Below are 27,939 nucleotides of genomic sequence, written 5' to 3'. Positions count from 1 at the left end.
AATTAGAGTATTAAAGTATTAAAGCCTGGAGCCTCCTTCCCAAAGCTCAGGCAGCTTCTGCCTAGCTTAGGGAGGAAGGAGTGATCCTCACATGCACAATGTTGTGGCGTCACCACCACCCCAGTCGCTCTCTCAAGTTGGCGCCTCTGGCCCTAATTGTTTCCCTAGGAAAAATTTCACCGGACGCCACTGACTGTACAATAGTGCCATCCCCACAACTTAGTTATATTAGGTGCATCTGAAAAGGAGCACAAACGTCTGTACATTCAGAAGTGGGCCAGATCCTAAGTCAGTGTTCATGGAAATGCAGCCTTAGGTATCATCTCCTCTTCCACTTATCTTCCTTGGTGTCAAGAATGAGCCCATGGTGGACTCTGGGGGAAGCAGTTTGGAGCAGACAGCAAGAGCAAAGGATTGGCCGGGAGTAATTGTCTAATAGCAACTCAGAGATCAGGAACTAGGAAACAAGGGTGATCAGGCCAGGGCCCATGGGACAGACTCCCCCCCCCCCCAGTAATCAAAGCCACGAGGGACGCGGGTGGCGCTGTGGGTTAAACCACAGAACCTAGGACTGGCCGATCAGAAGGTCGGCGGTTCGAATCCCCGCGACGGGGTGAGCTCCCGTTGCTTGGTCCTTGCTCCTGCCAACCTAGCAGTTCGAAAGCACGTCAAAGTGCAAGTAGATAAATAGGTACCACTCTGGCGGGAAGGTAAACGGCGTTTCCGTGCGCTGCTCTAGTTCGCCAGAAGCGGCTTAGTCATGCTGGCCACATGACCCGGAAGCTGTACGCTGGCTCCCTCAGCCAATAAAGTGAGATGAGCGCCGCAACCCCAGAGTCAGCCACGACTTGACCTAATGGTCAGGGGTCCCCTTTACCTTTAACTAATCAAGGCCAGCTCAAGAAATTTAGCTGCCTGAGGCAATGGACATGTTGTGCATACCCCCAATTGGACTGGTAGTTGAAGCTTTCTCCAATACTAGTGAAAGGACACTTGAGGGCAGCAGGATAGTGTGTGGGGGAGGAGGCAGGCCGCATGATAATCATAGCTCTGGCCACACCCCCACCTCATTATCTGCCGCCTGAGGCAGCTACCTCAGCCCTGCCAATGGGTGTTCAGTGCTAACTGAGCCCTTAAAAACTCCCTGGGTGTGGCTTACCCCTTTCAGGCCCTGTGGAAGAAGTAAGTCAGACCTAGGGAATACAGTCATACCTCGGGTTACAGACGCTTCAGGTTGCGTTTTTTTGGGTTACGAACCACTGGAACCTGGAACGGGTTACTTCTGGATTTTGGTGGTCATGCATGTGCAGAAGTGCTAAATTGTGCTTTGCGCATGCGCAGAAGTGCCAAATTGCAACCTGCATGTGCACAGACGCGTCGCTGCGGGTTGCGGACGCTGCGGGTTGCAAACGTGCATCCCACACGGATCGTGTTTGCAATCTGAACGTCCACTGTATACAGAAAGATAGAGAAAATGGTGAGCAGGCTTGTTGGCATGTGAGGCCCATCGGGACGAGAACGCTGCGTCTTCACTGGCGACTGGCCCAGGGGCTCACTGGCCTGCCTGTTTCATGGGTTGTCTCTGGTTTGGAAGGTTCCAGGTTTGTGGGGTTGGGCTCACTGTCAAGATCCAGATGTAGGACTCAGTTGGCCAACTGTCAGTCACTGGGACCATGACTCCCCAAGTTCATAAATTATACTCTGGTGGGTTGCTAGGTGCAAGGTATCACCTCCTATTGGGACTTTTTTTCAGCCAGAACTTGCTGGAACTCCAGCACCTCTCAGGTGGCCACCATTGCCATTCTAAGAGAACAAGAGGTGTTTGTGGTGAGTTCCGGCACCTTCTTTTCCAGAAGAATAGCGCTGCCTATTATAAACCAATGGGAGTCATACATATACTATAGAAGTGGATTAACTGGTTCCCGACCCATTAACTGAAGAGTCATCCTGACCAGAAAGATCTCTTGGTTGGAATTGCGAATGTTGCTCTCAGCCACAGCTTCACTCCCACAATGGTTTATTGTGTGACTTAACCTTCCTGCAGCTTTGACATGCTTCTCATAAGAAAAGAGCCTCGCTTCGGAGATGGATTCAATCACTGATATACTGCTAAATTAAATGGGGATAATTACGTTGAATTGTAATTTGGGAGCCAGCAATTAATATTTCCAGAAGCTTTAGTCAAAAGTGAAAGGCTCCGTGCAGTGGGATTTTAATTGACTTTATATAATGTTTGGTGGCGACAGCAACTTCTTATTAACATAAAAAATATTCCTTCTAGTAGCACCTTAAAGACCAACTAAGTTAGTTCTTGGTATGAGCTTTCGTGTGCATGCACACTTCTTCAGATACACTGAAACAGAAGTTGCCAGATCCTTCTATATTAGTGAGAAGGTGGGGAGGGGTATTACTCAGAAGGGTGGTGGGAATGGGTGATTGGCAGATAGCTGGGATGAGCCTGTTGACGACTCTTAACGACTGCAATAGGTCTTACAGGAAAAGGCAAGGGGTGAGAAGGTGAGAAATGGCTTAGTCATGTATAATGAGATAAGAATCCAATGTCTTTGTTCAAACCAGGTCTCTCCATGGTTTTAAGTTTGGTAATGAGTTGCAATTCAGCAGCTTCTCTTTCCAGTCTATTTCTGAAATTCCTTTGTAGCAAAACAGCTACTTTGAGATCTTGTATAGAATGTCCTGGGAGATTGAAGTGTTCTCCTACTGGTTTCTCTGTTTTGTGATTCTTGATGTCTGATTTATGTCCGGCTACCTTCTTATTAACATTCATTCTTAGGAAGGAACTAATCTTGCATGCTCCACCTTATGTAATTTATTTCTGAGTGGCATTTGTGAACATCACCCTAAAGAGGGCAATAGACAAATGGACTTTGCGTTGGGATTATGACAATGGAGAGGGAAGGTTTCTATGATGGCATCTACATTGGAGGGGCACTCCCTCTCTTCTTCACGTTGCCAAAAGATGTCTCAGAAGCTCTTAGGTCACATCCAAACCATACATTTAAATCACTTCTATGCTACTGTGACAGTCTGTCCTGATCCTCTGGCCTACCTGCCAGCCAGAAAGTGTGCCAAGACCAAGTCCAAAATCCGAGTTCAGCATCCACAAAGTCCACAGTCTGAGATCTGAAGCCGAAGGTCAGGAAACGAGGTTTAGGGTCGATCCAAGTCCCAAGTCAGGATGCAGTCCAGCATCGAGCCTGAAGTAGAAACCTGTGGAGGTTCAGGAGTATCCAACACAAGGTCCCTCAATTAATATTAATAATAAAAATAACAAATTAATTTTATTATTTATACCCTGCCCATCTGGCTGGGTTTCCCAGCCACTCTGGGCAGCTCCCAACATAATATTAAAAACACAATAAAACATCAAACATTTTAAAAAAACTTCACTAAACAGAGCTGCCTTCTAAAAGTCAGAAAGTTGTTTATTTCCTTGACCTCTGATAGGAGGGCATTCCACAGGGCGGGTGCCACTACCGAGAAGGCCCTCTGTAACCTCACTTCTCGCAGTGAGGGAACTGCCAGAAGGCCTTTGGAGCTGGACCTCATTTCTTCCTTCCTTCCTTCCTTCCTTCCTTCCTTCTTTCTTTCTTTCTTTCTTTCTTTCTTTCTTTCTTTCTAAATTTATCTATTTGGTTTTTCAGATAAAAAATTTGCAGTCACATGTCCAACATACAGCATAAAAACAAGATTCCAATGGATCTCTTGGAGTTCCCTCCTCCCCTTTGTGGGTCCCATTGTTAATCATTTCCTCCTGCATCTTTTATAATAATCCAAATCTTTTACCTCTCTATTGTGTCCAAAATTCACCACTAAACTACAAGTGATATTCCAACCCTGCTAATGATTTGAACTTTTTACAATGGTCTTTAAGATAAGATATAAATGTTCCTTATTAAAATTTTGTTATTGGCCCAGAGATGGAAATAAGATAAAGTCCCTACTAGAGAAGAATGGCAGATCAAGTTGATGGATTATTCTCAAATGGCAAAAATGACCGGAAGAATCAGAAATCAGGAAGATTGTATCCACTAATTTCTGTTTCTCCCCTCTTAGTTTTAAGCCAGGCTTACGCTGTGAGGGAAGATGGACTATATGGTTACTCTTTGACCGGAAAACCAGAGAAGACAGAGAAAGGCTGGAGGTAAAAGTCAGCTTTTGTTATTCCTCTCCACCCCAGTTCTTTGTGTATTTAATATTTTGTACACTGACAACACTTTTCTGATATCTCTTGATTTTTTCCTCAAATGTAAAGCCTTGCTTGATAGTGAAGAAGCCATATGCTTTGCAAATGGATGTGGATTGTTTAATGCTGAAAACAATGCAAAGAGCAACGGAAAAGTGCAACGACTGTGCATATTGCGCAATGCTTAAGCTAGCAAAGATAAAAGATGGCTAACTACATTTACCCGCCCAGACGCCCAGGCAAAGCTGCACTCCAAAGGTTGCAGTGTACACCCAGAGCTCTGCATAAGCAAGAATAATCCATCTCTTCTGTGATGGGGAATGCCTCCCACACACATAATAATAATAATAATAATAATAATAATAATAATTTTTATTATTTATACCCCGCACATCTGGCTGGGTTTCCCCAGCCACTCTGGGCAGCTTACAGCACATACAAATTGTAAAACATTAGACATTAAAAATTTCCCGATACAGGGTTGCCATCAGATATCTTCTAAAAGTCAGTTAGTTGTTTATTTTCTTGACATTTGACTGAAGGGTGTTCCACAGGGCAGGCACCACTACCGAGAAGGCCCTCTGCCTCGCACTATATCAAGGGCCTACTCCCTGATATTGAAAAGAATAAGTCAATCTTTGCTCATGTGGAGTTCACGGCCGCATCTACACAGCTATAAAAATAACACTCTGAAAAATAACCACTTTAAAGCTCACAATGGAAAATTCCATGGAGTTCCAATTTCCACTCCACAGCGCCATCTGTTGTCACATTGTTATAACACATTTATAACGTTTTATTTTTGCTAATGTAGCTGAGTCCATGCATGTAGTCCATAGCTGTCAACTTACAGATTTGAAAATAAGGGACCAGCAGCCAAAATAAGGGACCTGCAGCCTCACCTCTTCCAGGCACTCCAGTCTTCCTGTTCTCCTGCAGTCTGGTCAAACTCATGCTGGTAGCTTCGAGAACACCGTCCAACCAACTTTGTAACCAGAGGTTCAACTGAATAGAATCTGAATCACATGCACCACAAGGCCTATGAAGCCTCAACTTAAGATGGCTCCCTTGCCTGGCTTTGCACTGCAAAGTTTGCAGCAGCACGTGCAACAAAATGGCGTCCAGCATTCAAAAAACCCCTCAGCTTGCATTAACTAGCCACACACAAGGCATGCAAGCTCCACCCCACAGTCGTTCTTAGACTTCTTATTGGGTGAGCAGCACAGCCAAGCAACACAGTTGGAGCCTCCCTCCTCCCTGGCCGGCAGGGAGTGAGGGAGAGAAGCTGCTTCCTTTGATATTTAAGGGACATCATTTAAGGGACATTTAAGGGACATCCATCAATAAGGGACAGCAGCGGGACATGGCGCTGGAATAAGGGACTGTCCCTTCAAATATGGGACACTTGACAGCTATGTTGTAGTCTAAGATCCTTTGAGCTGAGTTCTATTTGTGGAAAGGGTGCTTGTGACACCTGCAAATGGAAGAGGGCTAGGCAAAGTGTGCTGATTCCTCTTTCCTTCTGTCCCCACACCCTCAATCTTCTCTGGGACATTGTGGGACCATATGGAGTAGCACAGGAGAGGGAGATTAGGCAAATATTCCCTCTCTCCTTCTATCAGAAAGAGCCTCTCCTAGATCAGAGGTGCTACCCTTCACGGTAAAACTCCTTCTATGAGCAGAAGGGTATCTTAGGATCCAGTCCAGAGTGTCTGGAGAGTAGAAACCATTAATGCTTTATTTTAATAACAAACAATGGAGCCTGGCTCATGGCATAAGAATTGATTTGATTTTCGCAAATGGAATTGCAACGCATTGGTTCTGAATCAATAAAACTGTTCACTGGCCGGGAACTAGATGACATAAAGTTGGATTTAATTACCACAAACTGAATCACAATACAATTATTCTGGATGAATAAAGGGTTCACTAGACGGGACACAGAGTAATAATGGACATTTATGTCCCAGATGCCTTCTCTGCCTGTGGACCTGTGTGGCCATGTGGCATTTTATTGAATTATAAGGCCTTGATTGTAGAATTTTGATCCTGATTTAGCCGATCCAGATTAAAATCCCAACCGATTCATGGATCCATTTCCTTGAGTCTCCGTGTAAACAGTATTGTAAAACACTTTGCAGAAATGTCATAAAGCGGTGGGTAATATTCTTTCGATGGGATATATTTAGACACATGAACTGATCACCAGAGTGAGATTTTGGAGATGTATGCTTACCGAATGTTCAGAGAACAAAATATTTTTCACTCCTTGCTGACTGCTCATAGAAACAGACAATACAGTATGAAGATAAATGGTGGTGTGTCTTTTCCAGGGTGGCCCTGTCAAGACGTGGAACAGCTTCCCTCTACGGAAATGACATTCCTCAACTTGCGTTGGATGTGGAGTTTCAGACAGAGGACAGAGTCAGGTTTAAGGTGAGTGAAAAAGAAAGCAAGCAAGGAAAGAAGTTGGTCAGCTATAATAATAATAATAATAATTTATTATTTGTACCCCGCCCATCTGGCTGGGTTTCCCCAGCCACTCTGGGCGGCTTCCATAGAAACCAAAAATACACAAAAATATCACACATTAAAAACTTCCCTGAACAGGGCTGCCTTAAGATGTCTTCTGAATGTCAGGTAGTTGTTTATCGCTTTGACATCTGATGGGAGGGCGTTCCACAGGGCGGACGCCACTACCGAGAAGGCCCTCTGCCTGGTTCCCTGTAACCTCACTTCTCACAATGAGGGAACAGCCAGAAGGCCCTCGGCACTGGACCTCAGCGTCCGGGAAGAACGATGGGAGTGGAGATGCTCCTTCAGGTATACTGGGCCGAGGCCATTTAGGGCTTTAAAGGTCAACACCAGCACTTTGAATTGTGCTCGGAAACATACTGGGAGCCAATGTAGGTCTTTCAAGACCAGTGTTATGTGGTCTCGGCATCCACTCCCAGTCACCAGTCTAGCTGCCGCATTCTGGATTAGTTGTAGTTTCCGAGTCACCTTCAAAGGTAGCCCCACGTAGAGCGCATTGCAGTAGTCCAAGCGGGAGATAACTAGAGCATGCACCACTCTGGCGAGACAGTCTGCGGGCAGGTAGGATCTCAGCCTGCGTACCAGGTGGAGTTGGTAGACAGATGCCCTGGATACAGAATTGACATGCGCCTATCATTTATGCACAACCTACTGATAACTCTATGTTTATTTTGTATGTGTCTCTTCTTATTTGGAAATAGATCTATGACCCTAACAACCAACGCTTCGAAGTTCCTCTCAAGATTGAATCCCCTCCTCTCGCTGCTGCTGACACCAGCTATGACATTGAATTTGTCAACGATTTATCTCTTCGGTTTAAAATCATAAGGAAAGCCACAGGAACTGTTCTGTGAGTACAAGCTATATTAAGTTTGCTTGCTGGGGAAAAAAAAAAAGAAAACAAGAAGTGATGGAACTGAGATGAGCACCATTTCTCATGCATTGCAGCTTGGCTCAGCATGAAAGGAAAAGAAAAATGATCCTTTCTATCCTGAGTATAAGTTCTGTTTGTCACAGAAATAGCAGGGAGCAAATTATTCCTTGTCTTCGCTGAAGGGATAAAATGCCAGGTGCACACATGCAGATGAAGAAATATTGAGTGAGTATATTTTCTTTCCATAATCCCTCATCAGATGGGTGATTAGCTAATACTCTTCGCCCTTGTGCAGATATGAGTTAGTGTTATGTACTGGGTTGATCAGGATCCAAAAGGCAGCAGTCTGATTGGTGCTAGAACAATAGGATTCAGAATGCAGCAGTCTGATTGGTGCTAGAACAATAGGATTCAGAATGCAGCAGTCTGATTGGTCCTAGAACAATAGGGTTCAGAATGCAGCAGTCTGATTGGTCCACAGGAGCCACCCAATCCAGCTCCAGGTGGAAGTGAATCCGCAACCTGATTGGCCTACAGGTGAATCCTGGAATTAGCCAATCACGTGGGGCCCATTGTGTAAATAATGTATATAAAGCAGACATTCTGGGGGAACTTCCATTCCTCCTCACCACTATGAACTGAATAAAGAGCATGAAATCCACTCTCGACTCTGAGTGTATATCAGTTAGTTTAAGACTTCTTCAAGAAAAGGTGCATTATCTGTGTCCAGATCTTCACATGTAATGATCACACTGTATCTACATATCCATGTAGCCATAGCCGGTCTCAACTTTTGGTCATGCATACATGCAGTGAAATGGGTAATCATCATCATATGTTACAATCTACATGTAGGATGGCATTTATTCTCACATGAAATCTGCGTAGGAAATTGAGAATGTATGAAGAGGCCCTGGGACAAGGATAAGATCGTCTGCTAGGTTTTGGGCATCTGGTTCTGGTTTCTGAAATGTGGATTTAATGGCATTTGCCAGCTTTACGAAAAGAGGAGACTGAGCAGTAGTTTAGAGGAAGCCAGAGGGCAGTCTTGGCTAATACGTTTATCGGCAGTAAAGCAAGATGCTTGGCTGCTTAACATTGCCGGGAAGGAAAAACAGTATCAGGAAATCATGATTCCTTTCAGGGGCTTATGTAAGTTCTTGCAAAATCTGCTTCTCTTTCTTTCTTTCAATGGAGAATTAATTTTCAAGGTGATGCTTGGTTAGTCGCTTTTACCAAAAGAGGATGTGTTGAATGAAACATTAGCGTGGGAAAAAGGCTAGCAGGGATTTCATATAACATGTTCAGACAGGAGAGGGGAAGGCATAGACAGTGCCAGGGGGAGGCAGGGGGGCTGTTAAAAACAACACCCCCCCAGCAAGTCGCTCTCCTTCCACTTATTCCGCCCCCATTTCTGAACTGTTTATTTACAAGTGCATTTTTTTTTCTTTCTCAATTTTCACCCACTTAGAAATATACCGTATTTTTTGCTCTATAAGACTCACTTTTTTCCCTCCTAAAAAGTAAGGGGAAATGTGTGTGCATCTTATGGAGCGAATGCAGGCTGCGCGGCTATCACAGAACAGCAGGCTACTTTCACTGCACAGCGATCCCTCTTGCTGTTCTGGCTTCTGAGATTCAGAATATTTTTTTTCTTGTTTTCCTCCTCCAAAAACTAGGTGCGTCTTGTGGTCTGATGCATCTTATAGAGCGAAAAATATGGTACTTTGACCCCTCAATATCCCCTCTGCCATTTTTCCATGGCATGAAGGACAGAGCCAGTCAGTATTGATTTCAGTTCAGCAAGTGAACTGCACTCTTCTTTATTTCATTTTTTGTGTGAAATAAAAATCCTTGCTCCTTGCATTCATTGGTTCCTCTGTTCAAACTGGACCTTGTTGTTCCCCTCAAAAAACTTTCACTAGCCGGACAAAGAGGAGAGGGGCAAGGGGATGTTCTTGAGGCCATCTTAGAACCATGTCCGCCCAACTTAAACTAGCAGTGTGGCTATTCCCGTACTGTAGTTGCATAGCTGTCAACTTACAGATTTGAAAATAAGGGACCAGCAGCCTCGAAAATAAGGGAGCAGCAGCCAAAATAAGGGATTGTCCGGGCACAGGTATGTTCAACTTCTGAGCCCCTCTGAGCCAAAGGCAGAAAGCCCAGCCAGCAGCCAAATGAAGCCTCATCAATAAGGGACAGCAGCGGGACATGGCGCTGGGGTAAGGGACTGTCCCGCCAAATAAGGGACACTTGACAGCTATGTGTAGTTGTTTGACTGGCATTTATTCTTCTTGTTTGGTTTCTGCCTTTTCATCCCTCCCTTGAAATCATTGGGACTGAAACTCTCAGTCTACACCCATAAGCATGCAATTAACTCATGCTTTATAGGGAAGGGAGTCCCACTAGACCAAGTGGGATTTTCTTCTTAGTATGCAAGTTTAGGACTGTCCTGCCTTTCTCATTTGTTTTCTGTGGGGCTTAGGCATGCCCAGCTACCGCCACATGCATATTTGTACTGGCAAATTCTGCTACACAGAAAAGAGTGGAGTTAATATAGTCGGCTTATCAGAAAGACATGCCGGGGTTTACAAAGGGTAGCGCCTCGATTGCTTAACATTAAATGAACATCCGTACAGTGTTACCTCGGGTTATATACACTTCAGGTTACAGATGCTTCAGGTTACAGACTCTGCTAACCCAGAAATAGTACCTCGGGTTAAGAACTTTGCTTCAGGATGAGAACAGAAATCGCGCAGCGGCAGCTGGAGGCCCCATTAGCTAAAGTGGTGCTTCAAGTTAAGAACAGTTTCAGGTTAAGAACGGACCTCCGGAACAAATTAAGTACATAACCAGAGGTACCACTGTACAGTGGTACCTTGGGTTACATATTGTGATGGGACGATGAGCTGCTTGTGTGTAAAATCCAAGTCCCTCAGAGTTTGGTCAAGTTTGCAAACCTCTGTCTGTAACGGAGCCCCCTAAACATGGCTCCGTCAGTCGCTGGCAGATTCCGACAGTGGTTGCTTTCGGAATCGCTTCCAACATAAAAGCTCCTTAACGGAAACACGTCTTCTGGACTCTCTGCGTGACAGTTTCCGGCGAGGAGTGGGTGTCCCTACAGGAGGTCCTGAAACCTCCCCACTGTTTTCGCTGGAAGTGTCTCTGAGCCATCCCTCCAGCTCACTTTCCCTCAGCTCACCTCCTCTCCCCCTACTGGTTCCCTCTTCAGCTGCTGAGTCTCTCCCAACCTGTGTGAGCCCTTTCACCTCCCTTCCTTCCGATGGCAGTTCCCTGACATCCACCTCCCCTCCAGGGCCCCCTTCACCCCCTCCCGCCCCCTCCTCTACGGGCGGTGAGGAGGCAAAACTCCGGAATGAACTTCCTTCATCTTCCGATGTCTCGAACACTTCTCTCCACCTGTTGCGGTTCCTGGTCTCGAAGTACTCCTCCTCCTCAGAGTCCATCTCCCCTTCCCCTTCCGAGTCCGGGAATCCTTCCAACTCCTCCTCCTCATCGGTGGTCCCAAAGTATTCCCTCCGGAACCTCTCCACAGGCTGAGGTTTCCTTGGGAACCTTTGATGGAACGTTTCTATCAATACCTCATCATTGATATCTTCTGCCATTACCCAAGTGTTTTCTGACTCCGGTTCTCCTTCCCACGCTACCAAATACTCCACCTGATCCCCCTTCCACCGGGCGTCGAGGATTTCTGCCACATGGCTGCTGCATTCCCTTTCTTCTATGACCGGTCCCCGAGTGGCCATCCCTTCTCGTCCCCCCTCATACGGTGACAGTAACGACCTGTGAAATACTGGGTGCAGTTTCATGTGGTTGGGTAACCGGAGCCTGAAAGCCACTGGGTTGACCTGTTGAATGACCTCAAAGGGACCCAATCTCCTGGGTCTTAATTTCTTACAACCTCCTTTGAACGGCAACCCTTGGGTTGACAGCCACACCCTATCTCCCACCCTTATGGTTTCACCTTCCCTTCGGTTCTTGTCTGCCTGCCTCTTGTATTCTTCCTTCGCCCTTTCTAAGTTGAGTTGGAGCTGACGATGGATTGCTTCCATTTCTTCTACAAAATGCTCGGCTGCCAGGACGCTCCATCTCTCCCCTTCTCCCCCTGGGAAAGCCCTGGGATGACACCCATAATTAGCCAAGAAGGGGCTCATCCCTGTGGACACATTCTCGGCATTGTTGTAGGCAAATTCCGCCAGCGCCAACTTTTCTACCCAGTCATTCTCTCTGTCATTGACATAACACCTCAGGTATTGCTGGAGGACACCGTTTGCTCTTTCCGCCTGCCCGTTGGTTTCAGGGTGCCGGGCAGTCGAAAAGTTGACCTCCACCTGCAGTAAGCTCATGAGCTTCCTCCAGAACCTGGAAGTAAATTGTTTTCCTCGGTCTGAGACCACCCTCAATGGCACTCCGTGCAACCTAAAAATGTGTTCTACAAATAACTTCGCTGTCTCTTCCGCCGTGACTGCATGCGAGCAGGCTACAAAGTGGCACATCTTTGTTAGTAGGTCTACCACCACCATGATGGCTGTTTTCCCCTTGGACTTCGGCAGATCAGTCATAAAATCTATCGACACTGCCTCCCAAGGTCGTTCTGGGGTTGGTAAGGGTTCTAATAGCCCCGCCGGCGCCCGCCTCTCCCCTTTGGCTCGCTGGCATTGCTCGCACCCTCTTACATACTCCCGTACATCTTCCCTCACCTTAGGCCACCAAAATTCCCTGGTGACCAACCACATGGTTTTGTGTTGTCCAAAATGCCCCGCCGTGGGGCTGTCGTGCAACTGCTTGAGTACCCTCCCCCTTAAGTCTCCTTCAGGGATATACAGTGCCCCTTTGTAATACAAAGCTCCATTTCTTTCCTCGAAACCCCCTGGTTCCTCTCCCTCACCCCTAAGACCTCTGAGCTTATTCTGGGCGTATTCATCATTCTCTGTTTCCTCTACCAGTTCTCTTTGCCCCACCAATGCCGCCCCACACACCCAGCGGTCCTCTGGGATGACATGTCTCTCTTCGGGTGCCCCCTCCCCTTCCAAATATTCAGGTTTGCGTGAGAGAGCGTCCGCCCTAACATTTTCTGGACCTGGCACATAACAAATTTCAAAGTGGAATTTGGAGAACTCCTGGGCCCATCTCACTTGCCGTTGGTTGAGCACTCGTGCCGTTCTCCAATACTCTAAGTTCTTGTGGTCTGTGCACACTTGCACCTTATGTTGTGCCCCAATTAATAAATGCCTCCATCTCCTGAACGCTTCATGAATGGCTAGTAGTTCTCGGTCATACACCGTGTAGTTCCTCTCAGATTTGTTCAGCTTTCACGAAAAAAAGGCACACGGTCTCCACTCCGACTCCTCCTTGCCAGGCTGCAGAAGCACCGCCCCCACAGCCCGGTCTGATGCGTCCGTTTCCACTCGCATCGGTTTTTGTAAATCCACATGCAGGAGCTGTTCTTCCGAAGCGAACGCCCTTTTCAGCTCCTCAAAAGCTCGCTCCGCCTCCGCCGTCCAAACGAATTTCCTCTTACTGCTGAGACAGTCCGTAATGGGCGCCGTCAAGTGGGCAAAATTTCTGATGAACTTCCGATAGAAGTTTCCAAATCCAAGGAATCTTTGCACATCCTTCCTTGTTTTCGGTGTTTTCCATTCCAGTACCGCTTGGACCTTGCCAGGATCCATGGCCAATCCCTTGTCCGACAAGCGGTACCCCAGGAATTCCACCTCCTTGGCATGAAACTGACACTTCTCTAGCTTCACCCACAGCTGATTGGCTTGCAGTCTGCCCAACACTTCCCTGACGTCTTTTACATGCTGCTCCTCATTCTCTGAATATACTAACACGTCATCTAAGAAGGCCACACAATTCTTGTAAAGCAAAGGCCCCAGGACGTGGTTCATAAACGATTGAAAGCACGCGGAGCCTGCTTGTAAGCCGAAGGGCATAACTAAATATTCAAATGCCCCCAAAGGGGTGAACATGGTGGTTTTCCATTCATCCCCCTTCCTTATTCGTATCAGGTTGTACGCCCCCCTCAGGTCCAGTTTAGTAAAAATCTTTCCCTTCCTGACCCTTGTCAAAATGTCATCAATTCTGGGCATCGGGAAAGTCACTGGTTCTGACACTGCATTTAAGGCCCTGAAGTCCACTACAAGTCTAGGTTTGTCCGTGTTTTTTTTATCCACAAAAAACACTGGGCTGCCCCCCACCGCCCTGGACTCTCTGATGAACCCTCTCTTCAGGTTCTTGTCAATGAACTCCCTTAGCTCCTGCATCTCTCTGTCTGACATGGCGTACAGCTTGCCTACAGGGAGCTGTGCCCCAGGGAGTAAATTGATTTGACAGTCAAAGGGTCTATGTGGGGGTAGTTTGTTTGCCTCCCTCTCGCTGAAGACGTTGCTCAGGTCGGCGTATTGTTGGGGAACCTTCCCCTTCTCCGTTACTTCCGTCCCTGCTAGAGTGGCTCTGGCCCCTCCTTGAGCCTCCCGCTCTTTGCAGTGTTCTAGACAATGTGCTGACCCAAAGGAGACCACTCTCTGATGCCAGCCCACTAGCGGATCATGTAACGCTAGCCAGCTCATCCCCAAAATAATGGGAGCTCCTCCCAAGGTAGCCACATTAAACGCTATTAGCTCAGTGTGTCTTGCTACCCTCATTATCATTGGGACGGTCTGCTGGCTGACTTCTCCTCCCAGCAGCTCCCTTCCATCGATCGTGGTCACCTGCAAAGGGTTACTTAAAGGGATAGTCTGTATCTGGTGCTCAGCAGCAAACTCCTTACTCATGAAATTGCAGGAGCTGCCTGAGTCCAATAGCGCCTTTATCTTTAGTGGGTGTCCGTTAGGCAGCTCTAGTAACACCTCTATCACTAGGGCGGGTTTAGGAGGTTCCGGCGTGGGCACTTTCACTGCTCTTTGGCCTGGCTGCTGTGCCCTGACGGTGGCAGCCAGGCGTTGGCTTTTACTTGCTCCGGTACCTTTTCCTCCCTCTCCCCAACAGCTCCCGCCATTCCTTGCCATTCCTTTCTTTGGGGGCAGACTCTGGCAAAATGACCTGGCTGTTGGCAGAGATAACATTTCTTGGCGCCCTTCCCCTCCTTCTTCCGCTCTTCACTGGGCTTTGAAACTGCGCGCGCGCGCGCTGTTCCAATTTCCATCGGCTCTCCCGGCAGGAACGGTGGCTCTGGAATCTCTGGAATGCGAAGCTCCCTCCAACGTTCCCCCTTCCCTTCCCGCCTCTCCAAGGCTCTCGCCTCTTGGCGCGCTCCTATGGTCAGCGCTGATTTGGTCAGCTGGTCCATAGACTCCGCCCTGGGCGTCCGGGAAAGTTCGTCTTTCACAGCCGAAGAAAGCCCTTCTTCAAAGAGCATTTGAATGGGTTCCGCCGATAGATCCCACCCCAATTTATGGATCAACATGGTAAACTCAGTCCAGTACTCACGAACAGATCGGCTCCCCTGTTTGCACGCCATTAACTGTCTGCGTACCACTCCCTGCTCAATATCGCTGGAAAACATCAGATCCATGGCACGAAAAAACTTCCTCGTGTCCTTCAGGATGTCATTATTCGTTGCCATCAGGGGCCTCACCCAGTCTTTCGCCCCCTTTTCGAGATGCCCAATCACAAAAGCCACCCGCGATTCCTCGTCGGGAAAGTCATCAAACTGCAGATTAAGGGCATATTGCATCTCTGTCCTAAAGGCATGATAGTCCTTGGGCTCCCCCCCAAACTTCTGTACCAATCCTGGCAACTTTCTGGCGAGCGGGGTGGTTTTCCCCTTCTCTGCATCTTGAGCCCTCCTCTCCTCGAGCCTCGCCGTCTGCAGCGCTAGCTGGACCTCCAACGCCCGGTACCTTTCTTCCAGGCTTGGACCCGCTCCAGCTCCTGCTTCTCCGGTTCTGGCTGGGTTGCTCATGATGCCTTCTCCTGCACAAGCTGCTCACGGAGACTGTCGGAATGCTGTGATGGGACGATGAGCTGCTTGTGTGTAAAATCCAAGTCCCTCAGAGTTTGGTCAAGTTTGCAAACCTCTGTCTGTAACGGAGCCCCTTAAACATGGCTCCGTCAGTCACTGGCAGATTCCGACAGTGGTTGCTTTCGGAATCGCTTCCAACATAAAAGCTCCTTAACGGAAACACGTCTTCTGGACTCTCTGCGTGACAGTTTCCGGCGAGGAGTGGGTGTCCCTACAGGAGGTCCTGAAACCTCCCCACTGTTTTCGCTGGAAGTGTCTCTGAGCCATCCCTCCAGCTCACTTTCCCTCAGCTCACCTCCTCTCCCCCTACTGGTTCCCTCTTCAGCTGCTGAGTCTCTCCCAACCTGTGTGAGCCCTTTCACCTCCCTTCCTTCCGATGGCAGTTCCCTGACACATATGCTTCAAGTTACATACGCTTCAGGTTACAGACTCCGCTAACCCAGAAATAGTACCTCAGGTTAAGAACTTTGCTTCAGGATGAGAACAGAAATTGTGTGGCAGCAGCGGGAGGCCCCATTAGCTAAAGTGGTGTTTCAGGTTAAGAACAGTTTCAGGTTAAGAACGGACCTCTGGAACAAATTAAGTACTTAACCAGAGGTACCACTGTATAGTGATTTTTTTTTTTTTAAAAGATATTACTTGAATTCACAACGCCCAAGAGGACCATCACCACTACAGTCGTACCTTGGATCTCGAACGCCTTGGCTCCCGAAAAATTGGCACCCGAATGATCGAAACCTGGAAGTGAGTGTTCCGGATTTCGAACAATTTTCGGAAGCTGAACGTCCGGCGTGGCTTCCATGGCTTCCAATTGGCTGTAGGAGCTTCCTGCAGCCAATCAGAAGCCACGTTTGGGTTTCCGAACGTTTTGGAAGTTGAACAGACTTCGGGAACAGATTCTGTTCAATTTCCAAGGTACGACTGTATTCCTTTTACAGATGGGGAGCTCAGCCATAGGGTATTCTCCAGGAGACCCTGGGTGAGTAAGAGCTTTCATCCAGATGTTAGAAGTTTGGGGTTTATACTCTAGTCCAGGTCTCCCATACTTGGTCCCCTCCAGATGTTTTGGACAGCAACTCTTATCATCCACAGGCAGCATCAAAACATCTGTAGAGCACCAGATTGGGGAAACTTGCTCTAGTCCTGGCTCATTTGCACCCAACTTGATTTGATTTATTATATTTCGATGCGACTTTTCATACAAATGAACCGCAAAGCGGATTACAAACAATCAATAGCAATAACATAAGAGAACATCACAAATACAGGACCAATCATATAGGATAATTAACAAATCATCAGTAAAGCAATTACAAATAACCAGTAAAGCAATTACAAATTATCAGTAGAATCATAGAATTGTCAAGTTGGAAGGGACCACAGACCACAAGGGTAATCTAGTCCAACCCTCTGCAATGCAGGAATATTTTGCCCAACATGGGGCTCAAACTCGCAGCCTTGAGGTGAAGAGTTTCACTCTCCACCAACTGAACTATCTATGTCACCGGTAAAACAATTATAATCTGTAAAACACTATTAGCAAAACAACTAAAGTACAGTGGTACCTCGGGTTAAGTACTTAATTCGTTCCGGAAGTCCGTTCTTAACCTGAAACTGTTCTTAACCTGAAGCACCACTTTAGCTAATGGGGCCTCCTGCTGCTGCCGCGCCGCCAGAGCCCAATTTCTGTTCTTATCCTGAAGCAAAGTTCTTAACCTGAAGCACTATTTCTGGGTTAGAGGAGTCTGTAACCTCAAGCGTATGTAACCTGAAGCGTATGTAACACGAGGTACCATTGTAATAAGCTGAGCAGCACAATTGCAGCAGAAGGCTTATTACAGAACTCGCAAAGTACTTCAGCTAATCTGCGAAACAATATTGTGAGCATGAACAAAATAGCATCCAGAAAATAAACGGAGCGCTGCTGAATTCATGCACAAATTCTCCCCACCCTGATGACCCATAATCTTTCACTCTGTTCAGCTTGTTCTTGTTTGCATTGTTCCCTGGCATGAGGCTCAGGAAAGACCCAGGCAGTAGCAACCGGGGGGTTTCTCCCAGTTTTCAAACACAACATGCCATCTACACTGCTACACTGGCTGCTCCCGGAACCATGTTCTGCCGACCAGGCGCCACTTTCCCTCCTAGTGAAACGCCATCCTGATACATGTTTACCTGCATAACAGGCATATTGAGACCTAAGAAGAATCAGGTGGGTGAGGTGGGTGTGAAATATCAAGTGTAAGGTTAAAAAATAAAAATAATTCTAAGCCAAGGCAAACTTTTCCTGGCAGGAATTAGAAAACAGTGGAGAGGAATATTTAGATAGAATCTCTCTGTGTGTGTTTTCCAGCCAGGGGTTTCAAAATTAAAGCAGATTTTTTGATAAATGTGTGAAAAAGCAGGCGGTCATTGGGGCTTGCAGAAGAGCTTGTGGCAGGAAAAAGGCTTCAATTAATATGCCAGAAAACTGACACACACACACACACAGAGAGAGAGAGAGAGAGAGAGAGAGAGAGAGAGAGAGAGAGAGAATGTGTAACCAGCTGCAGCGGTGCAAGGCCACTTGTTTGCCAATAAAGAAAGGGACCAATTTTGCATCTTTGAAAATAAAATATTGCTCAGAGCAATCAATAAGCTGCAAATGAGGCCGGCGGGCAGTTTTTCCAGCTGCATTTGAATGTCTGAATAGATGATAAATTGTGTCTAGAGAGCAACACAAAATCCTTCTGTACCTGCTGTATAATTTGAGGGCCCCTAAAAAAGCTCTGTCATCGCTCAACCACCTCTGAGTTCCCAGACCTTTTTGTACCTTTTATCTCTGTCAAGCAGGCTTTATATTTTTGGATAACCTTGCCCCAAAATCCCTAATGCACCTCCCTATCCCACAATTTTTCTGGCATAATTCAGGTTAACCCCATTCCAAGGGATGCTGTTGACATAGTGACATGTAGATATTTATATCCAGGGTTAAATCACCTCCCTGCCTTTCTATACTATAATCACTGCACTAAGTAATACGACGCATTACTTACTATACCACAGAGATTTAACAAAGACTGGCTAATTTCCATAGATAAATGGGTTAGACAGAATAAGCATGCTTTTGACAGTGATATTAGGTGCTTTGCTCAGTTCCTGATCTGGCTGCGAAGCAGCTATCAAGACTTTTGCCCAGGCCAGCATGGCTGCCCACCTCGTAGCAATTGTCACAACTCGGTGGTTTAGGCATTGGGTGAGTCTCTGGTGGAGGGGAGGTTGTAGCCCAGGTTTTCCCAAATTTGGGTCTCCAGCTGTTTTTTGGACTACAATTCCCATCATCCCTAGCTAGCAGGACCAATGGTCTCGGATGATGGGAATTGTAGTCCAAAACAGTTGGAGACCCAGGTTTGGGAAACATTGCTGTAGCCTCTGCCTGCTCCTCCAGGTTTCGGGGGTATCCTCTTAAAGGGATTTAGTGGGAGTTGCTTCTTTCTGGAAGCCCAGCTGGGGGTGGGGGCCATAGCACTCCTCAAAGGGGTCCCTATTTGACATGTGTCATAGGCCCCTCCTTCACCCCTGGGTTGACCCCATCTGGTATACCCCAGAAGATAGGCTAGTATCTCAATGATTATATTCAATGCCTATGCCAAACCTCTGTATCTGTAGTCAATAAAGTTGTGGCCTGATTTGACCCAAAATACAGCTTATTGGAATGCGAGTGGCACTGTGGGTTAAACCACAGAGCCTAGGACTTGCTGATCGGAAGGTCAGCGGTTCGAATCCCCGCAATGGGGTGAGCTCCCGTTGCTCGGCCCCTGCTCCTGCCAACCTAGCAGTTCGAAAGCACGTCAAAGTGCAAGTAGATAAATAGATACCGCTCCGGCGGGAAGGTAAACGGCGTTTCCGTGCGCTGCTCTGGTTTGCCAGAAGCGGCTTAGTCATGCTGGCCACATGACCCGGAAGCTGTACGCCGGCTCCCTCGTCCAATAAAGCGAGATGAGCGCCGCAACCCCATAGTTGGTCACGACTGGACCTAATGGTCAGGGGTCCCTTTACCTTTACTGCTTATTGGGGTGACAGTCATGGGGGCTGCTGGGGGGTGGGTGGGTCACGCAAATTTGCTTTATCTGGCTCCTATATTGTGTAACATATAGCTATGTTCTGTATCTAAGTGAAAAATCCCAATGGGAAGTCTTTAAATGTCAGACTTGCAAGAGAAAAAGAGGCAGCATATTGAATGGGGACAAGTTAGCCTAGGGGGGGGGAGTGTACATTCTTGATTGCTGTTTACATTATACTCAGCATTTCAGCTCCTGCAGAGAGATTGTTTGCAGGGACCAAAATGCATGAGCATCAGATAGTGTTCGTAGGGGTTAATAGGCCAGGACTCTTGTCAGAGGAGCTAAGTAGGCAAGGCTGCGATGTTAAATTGGGTGGACATCAAGGGATGACCTCCTGCAAACACGGTGGTTACGTAGTAAGGATGGACGTCAGCGAAATACTCTACACATGATCAATTTTTTTCAAACCTTGACAGCACCAGGCGTTAGGTGAAAAACAGAGATAAGATGCACAGCTATTGTGCAACTGATTCTTACAATACTTATGTGCAGAATGCCTCAGCCCCAGGGCTGTATCCAAGGTTAGTTCTGCTCAGAGAAGACGCATCAAAATTAATGGAAGTGAATAACTCAGGTTCATTAATTTCAATGGGTTTACTCTGAGTATAACTTAGTTCGACACAACTTTGTCGCTTTCATGGAAGGTCCTTGTGGTAACCTCAGGGAAGGCCCAGGAAACCTTGTCTAAATGTTTTCCTTCCGTTGCTCACAATTGCATGCTGCAATGGCACTGGGAACATGCAATGGCACTGGGAACATGTTTTTATGCAGGGTACCACTTAGAGCTTTTAAAAGTATTAAGCAGTTCATAGCTGCTTTTAAATAAATGCACACATGGATACTGTGTGGACCAACCCTTAGTTCTGATGAACTGAGTGGAACTGAGTAGAAGACTATGAATCACAGGGATGGGGAAATAGAGTGTGTGAATTCAACAGCGCTGAGTTTGCATTTGGCTGTTAGTTAGTTAAGATTGTTCTGTGGGTTATGAGTGCTGTAATGCTTTGGGAATTTTATAATGATTAGCCTTTTATGTACAGTAGTTGTTCTGGGATTTTCTGCATGAAAGGAAGATGTTCTATAGCATTCCCCGCATCGAGTGCATTGGGACGCAGGTTAAACCACAGAGCCTAGGGCTTGCCGATCGGAAGGTCGGCGGTTCGAATCCCCGCGACAGGGTGAGCTCCCATTGCTCTGCCCCAGCTCCTGCCAACCTAGCAGTTCGAAAGCAAGTCAAAGTGCAAGTAGATAAATAGGTACATCTCCGGCGGGAAGGTAAACAGTGTTTCCGTGCACTGCTCTGGTTTCGCCAGAAGCGGCTTAGTCATGCTGGCCGCATGACCCGGAAAAACTGATTGCGGACAAACGCCGGCTCTCTCGGCCAGTAAAGCGAGATGAGCGCCACAACCCCAGAGTCGTTCACGACTGGACTTAACTGTCAGGGGTCCTTTACCTTTACCTTTTTCACATTGAGTGCAGCCTCCAGACTGGATAAGGTTGCCCACCTCTGCATTACAGAACCACCCGGTGATACCCCCATGTTACCATGGGGTAAGCTTGTGTCGCAAATCCAACGCTAGGGGAATAACTGCTACCTCTTAACCTTAGAGTTTAGGGTACTGTCCACATCCTCTGCCCACATGCAGAGTTTCTTAGACATTTGCATTCATGCCGGAAACCAACCATATGCCAGGAAATAATGGAGTTTTGTGTCACCTCACTTGTCAAGAACTTAACTGTGAAACTACCCCTTGGTGGTAGTCCAGTATCTCTGTAGGGTGGCCTGATTACATCAAAGTAACAGGATCCTGAATTAGATGGAGTGTTACTTTGCTCCTACGTGATCATTCTCGAATGGCCAACAATATATTTTCCCCTTTAACAACTTAGTGTGGGCCTGCTATTTGTAATACAAGTCAGAAAATCTTTCCCCCAGCCAGACAATTTCTCTGCAATATTGACTGTGGTGCAACGCTTTGTTAAACGCTGCAGCTGGGAAAGCAAGAAACAAATAACCACATCTAATCAGAAACTTTGCTAATTTCCAATCCGCTGCTCTGGAGTTCATTTGTTATATATAGATTCTGGTGGCAAACAAAGGCTGCGAGGGGGCTTTCTGCAGAGAGAAAAGCTATTAGAATGATTAAAAACGCCATTGTTTTAAGCTGCAGTTCCTCCTGAAAGCAATGCAAATTGCTGCGTGGAATTTGTACAGCCCCCAACACAGCCATTCTTCTTGTTGAGCATGTTCGATTTTTGCAAAGAATGAGGTGATTCGATTTGTTTTCGTTTGAGGGCGGTGTTTAGTAGGGTGATTTAGAAATCTGGTGTTTGTGTTGTGGTGTGTGTGCTTTAATCTAGAAATGCACTCTTCCAAGCAAATGCATAGAGAGAATGTGCTTTATTTCCACTGAATGGGCAGCAGAGCTCTGCCAAGGCACGAATGTGGGATTTTGTGAGATGTTTTCTTGGTGGATTGCATTCAATACAAGGATCTTAATAGAACAGGCAATTGCAAGAGAGGTTGGTAAGCCCTTAATAACCAATTGGTTACTTTATTTATTATTAGATTTGTATCCCATACTTCACAAGGGACACGGGTGGCGCTGTGGGTTAAACCACAGAGCCTAGGACTTGCTGATCAGAAGGTAGGCAGTTCGAATCCCCACAACGGGGTGAGCTCCTGTTGCTCAGTCCCTGCTCCTGCCAACCTAGCAGTTTGAAAGCACGTCAAAGTGCAAGTAGAGTGTCGAAAGCAAGTGCAAAGTGCTCCGGCGGGAAGGTAAACGGCGTTTCCGTGCACTGCTCTGGTTCGCCAGAAGCGGCTTAGTACTGCTGGCCACATGACCTGGAAACTGTACGCTGGCTCCCTTGGCCAATAAAGCGAGATGAGTGCCGCAACCCCAGAGTCGGCCACGACTGGACCTAATGGTCAGGGGTCCCTTTACCTTTACTTATCCCACACTTCTTCCAAGGAACTCAAGATGGCACACATGGGCCTACCATTTCCCCATCTTTCCCCTCACAACAACCCTGTGAAGTAGATTAAGCTGAGAGACCATGACTGTCCCAATCTTATTATTTATACCCTGCCCATCTGGCTGGGTTTCCCAGCCACTCTGGGCAGCTTACGGTACATATAAAAAATTGTAAAACATTAGACAATAAAAGCATCCCGATGCATGGCTGCCTCCAGGTGTCTTCTAAAAGTCAGATAGTTGTTTATTTCCTTGACATCTGATGGGAGGGCGTTCCACAGGGCGGGCACCACCAACGAGAAGGCCCTCTGCCTGGTTCCCTGTAACCTCACTTCTCGCAGTAAGGGAACCGCCGGACAGCCTTTGGAGCTGGACCTCAGTGTCCGGGCTGAATGATGGGGGTGGAGACGCTCCTTTAGGTATACTGGCCTGAGGCCATTTAGGGCTTTAAAGGTCAGCACCAACATTTTGAATTGTGCTCGGAAACATACAGTGGTACCTCGGATTAAGTACTTAATTCGTTCTGAAGGTCCGTTCTTAACCTGAAGCTGTTCTTAACCTGAAGCACCACTTTAGCTAATGGGGCCTCCCACTGCCACCACGCCGCCGGAGCACCATTTCTGTTCTCATCCTGAAGCAAAGTTCTTAACCTGAGGTGCTATTTCTGGGTTAGCAGAGTCTGTAAGCTGAAGCGTATGTAACCTGAAGCGTATGTAACCCAAGGTACCACTGTACTGGGAGCCAATGTAGGTCTTTCAAGACCGGGGTTATGTGGTCTTGGTGGCCACTCCCTGTCACCAGTCTAGCTGCCGCACTCTGGATTAGTTGTAGTTTCCAGGTAACCTTCAAAGGTAGCCCCACGTAGAGCACATTGCAGTAGTCCAAACGGGAGACAACCAGAGCATGCACAGTCTGTGGACAGCTAGGGGCTCAGCCAGCATACCAGATGGAGCTGCCCTGGACACAGAACTGACCTGCGCCTCCATGGACAGCTGTGAGTCCAAAAGGACTCCCAGGCTGCATAATGGGTCCTTCCAGGGCACAGTTATCCCATTCAGGACCAGGGTGTCCCCCACACCTGCCTGCCCCCTGTCCCCCCAAAATAGTATTTCTGTCTTGTCAGGATTCAACCTAAGTCTGTTAGCCACCATCCATCCTCCAACCGCCTCCAGACACAGGACATTCACTGGTTCTGATTTAAAAGAGAGGTAGAGCTGGGTATCATCCGCATGGTGATGAACACCCAGCCCACCCCCTCTGATTGTCTCTCCCAGCGGCTTCATATGGATGTTAAACAGCACAGGGGAGAGAACAGAGCCCCAAGGGGTCTGAATACTCATCCCCCAATACCACTTTCTGGACATGGCCCAGGAGGAAGGAGTGTCCCCCCAGCTCCCAGATGGTCCAGAAAGATGTCATGGTCAATGGTATCAAAGGCCTATGGCTCAGTGCCCTAGACACTCCACCAGGCTGGCTTTTTGAGTACTATGATTGATTGCATCCATAGTCCATCTTGCCTTTGACTTACTCACCATGGTTCATGGAAATGTAGGACCATGGCAATTTATTTTTGGGTAGACAATTTATTATTGGGTATTTATTTTATTATTTCAGTCTCAGGACTACTCTTTGCGATTATGAGCCCAGGGTGGATACAGCATAAAAAGCTTTAAATTATAAAATCACTTATCTCAATTAAAACCTCAAAGGCAAATGTGCAATCTTAGCCACACTTGAGCATCCATAATTTCATAGCTGGCTGCATTAAGACAACCCCCTACAAAGGCCTGAGTGAAGAAGCACATGTTTACCTGGCAATGACATTGGCAGATTGTGGGAAGGGTCTCCCACAAATATAAAGATCTTAATACATGGGCTGGCTGGAATAGGGAGAGGTGTTTGGGATTAGTATCCAACAAAATCATCTTGTTAGCATGTTTTGGTGTTAGCAGCTTGCTCTTAAGCACTCTGTTTTATTGTTAGTTTGGGTTATATTTTTATAACCAAAGTCAGGGGGGGCCCCCCTATAAATGACACTGGATGAAAACCACTAAGAAATGTATCCCCGTGAGAATGCCATGTAATGCTTACAGAAGGCATGCCCATTTATTTATTCATTTGTTATTGCAAGCCCTGTCTTTGTAAAAAAATATTTAAAAATCCAAGTTAGCTTCCTAGGAGATAAAAATTTCAAAATACGGGAGCCTCTAAGACTCTTGAGAAAATCATGTTGTTGTTGTTGTTGTTGTTGTTGTTGTTGTTGTTGTTGTTGTTAATCTAAGAGACAGAGGAACTTGGAGGAAAATTCAAATGATCTAGAGAAGGAGGAGAAATCAGGATGTGACCTTGGAATGATGCTTTGATTCTTTGCCACATTCCAAGTCTCTGTGATGTTTGGACGATCGGAATCCTGGGCTGCAAAATATAAGGAAACTATAAAATGGTCTTAGAGGAGAAGGTGTTTTGCAAGTTGTCTGGCTCCTGTCCCTTGGACGGGTTTGGCTCATTTGAAGGAGCAGTCGTGCAGATGTTGGCATTTCAAGCAGAATTGCAATGCGCAGCAATAAATGTTCCTTTGGGTTGTTTACAAAGAAGCAACGGCAGGAAGTTCATAAAGAACCCAGCCAAGTGCAAATGCCAGTTTCATGAATACTGTCATGATTTATCCAAGAGTCGCCATCAAAGTTTTACAACTGTGAAAGTTTATCAAGCTCCCCAGCTGTCCAGATAAGAAAAGCAGAGGGTGGTAATGCCTGGAACTATTGTAGGAAGAAAGCAGGTTGATGTCCTCAGGAGAAAATTAAATGGAACAAAGCTTTTGAGCCATGTGAACTTTTAATGTTCAGGGAATAAGTGACCATGTTTCAGCAAGCCACACTCCTCTGCCTTTCAGTCATCCATGAAATGCTCCAACTAAATTAGTTATATTCTGCCTCCTAAAAATAAACCAAGCATTCCCCCACCCCACTGTATTTATTTTCCAAGCTGGCTCACTGTTCCACAATGGTTACACTTTCTCCTGGTGTTGTGGACAGAGAATGCCTTTCTGCACGTCTTCTGTATGCTGTTAAGTTCAAGAACCAGTCAGAAAGGCAGTCTTCAGCCTGCCATCGCCCCTCCTGGGCTCCTGAGTCAGTCTGTCTTCCTGATGAGAAGCTAAAAATAGCAGCATATCTTCCTAAGCCTCCTGAAACAGGGTTTGGAACGAAGCACCTGTTTTCGGAAGGATATTTACAACAGCAAAACAAGGTACTTCCCAAGCGAGGGAGCTGTCATATACTTAAAAATATATGTGCTACATCCTTTGGTAGAAACCTCATTTTGGTTCCTATTTCCTGCAGACCTTTGGGGAACCAGCAGCAGTAAGGGTGAACTTTAGAGGAGAGCCACAACAAAATCTTGCGCTCTGTCCTCTGTGCTACATGCATCCACTGCCCCAGACTTCAACCTGGGTCTTCCCTCTTCCTCTTCCTCCTCCTCCTCCTCCTCCTCCTCTCCCTCCTGCTTTCTTCATCTCCAAGATCTAGCACAATGTTTCTTCTCTTCAGCCGTTTTGCAGTCGATCATGCTGTGCGTGGGTAGCTTGACTGACCAATCCGTCACTTTTGTATTCCACTCCCCACCTTTTCTCCATGCCAGTGCACACATGCACAGACTTTTTTTTTGTCTCATTTTATCTTTCATTATGTTATGTAATTCTGCAAATCTGCAAGTGGTGCCATTTTGCCTACAAAACCATTAGCACACATCCCCCCCCCCCCCCCGGTTCGGTGTTAGAGGGAGTGACAGAACAAGGATGAATACGCTATCTGATTGGAGTGGATCCTCTCTTGGGCTATTCCTTGTGGATCACATTGAGATGTTTGAGATGGCAGTTTGGAATAAGATAATATGAGAGAAAGAGAGAGGGAGAGGTTGTGAGGTTAGATTGAATGGGCCACCATTTTATGAGCTTTCACACCCTGTTTTTAATGCGATGGAATCATAATCTTGCCGTTTTCATTCAAATCATGCCAGAGACTCAGTTGTACAGTGCACATTGTATAGTATAGTATAGGAATAAGTGAATTGCCATGACAACTTCAATAATAAATGTCAGCGTGCAGTGGTGGGCCCTTCAGATATAACTGGTGAAAGGAAACAATTGTATGATTCCTGAAAGTATTTATAGGAGTGTTCTGTGGGCTAAAGCAACAATTGAAGAGTTACAGCCCACATTACCCTGTTTCTGTTGTTGCTTTTTCATAAGTATAACGTTGCCCAGTAGCAAGAGGTTTGGACTGGAAGCTGGGCATTTTCAGCCGTGGATTCCTTGTGAGGTGCTGAGCACATCACTCACATCTTCGCTCAATTTGCAGCCAAATTATAATGGATTGTTTCATAGAACTCTTGTGAGGATGAACTTAATAAATACTGTGAAGAGTCTTTTCACAGTATATGTTATGTACGGAAGTTCTCACCCTGGGCCAGCAGGGGGATACTGTAGATAGTTATGCAAATGAAGGATCAAAAGTGACGTTCAGTGATTGGATAGTTTTAGAAAGTTGTTACAGTAACGTGGTACTGGAGCTCTATATAAGCAGGCTGACTGAGCCCTTCAGTTCAGTTCTGTCCTGGCCTGTGAATAAACAAGAGCTGTTTGAGGAATCGCTGTGTCGTCTGATATGTTCACCCACAACTTAACAGTATATATGTAGTCAGTGCTTTTTTTCCTTAAAAATGTTTAGGGGTACTCTCATTTTCCTACCCATATTGAAATACTGCCCCTCAGTGAGGCCAAACTTAGATTCACAAAATGTTTAAGGGTATGCGTACCCCTGCGCCCCCCCCAGAAAAAAGTACTGTATGTAGTTAATAGTAACTTGCTGACTAGGCCTACCCAATAGTTCTTAACAGAGCTTTAGCGATTCTTCATGTTCTCATAAGAGGTTTTTGCTTCTTTGCTTTTAAAATTGAAAGATGGTCGATACAAGCTCCTGAGGATATATTGTAGTCGCTTCAGCAACAAGAACAAACCAACAGCTAATGTTTCCAATGACATATGCTTCAGCTGTCAGTGAGAGGTGACTCAGGAGCGAAAATTGAAAACTACTTGTGCTAGCGCAGTGATGGGGTAATGCTTTCTCCTAAAACATTACAAAAAGGTGACCCTTCCTCTCTGTTACCTCAGTAAAATCTCTGGTTCATGCCCTGGTTGTCTCTCAGGTAGACTACAACAATCTTCTCATTTCTGGTCTTCCATTGTCTCACTTCGGTTC

The 27,939-nt window shown here is 46.5% G+C and overlaps 1 protein-coding gene across 1 annotated transcript in view; it reads left to right on the top strand.

Annotated features, from left to right (window-relative positions):
• Positions 1–27,939, top strand: part of LOC308486588 (sucrase-isomaltase, intestinal-like) — a 96,034-nt gene that overhangs the window by 3,582 nt on the left and 64,513 nt on the right. Inside the window, exons 2-4 of the mRNA XM_081023566.1 lie at positions 4,075–4,162; positions 6,538–6,640; positions 7,441–7,589. Coding sequence (XP_080879692.1) covers positions 4,075–4,162; positions 6,538–6,640; positions 7,441–7,589 — 340 coding nt within the window. The remainder of the gene's footprint in view (positions 1–4,074; positions 4,163–6,537; positions 6,641–7,440; positions 7,590–27,939) is intronic.

Source organism: Podarcis pityusensis, assembly GCF_964106645.2.
Source record: "Podarcis pityusensis genome assembly, chromosome: 10".
Lineage (NCBI taxonomy): Eukaryota > Metazoa > Chordata > Lepidosauria > Squamata > Lacertidae > Podarcis > Podarcis pityusensis.
This window is presented reverse-complemented; position numbering and strand designations above follow the sequence as displayed.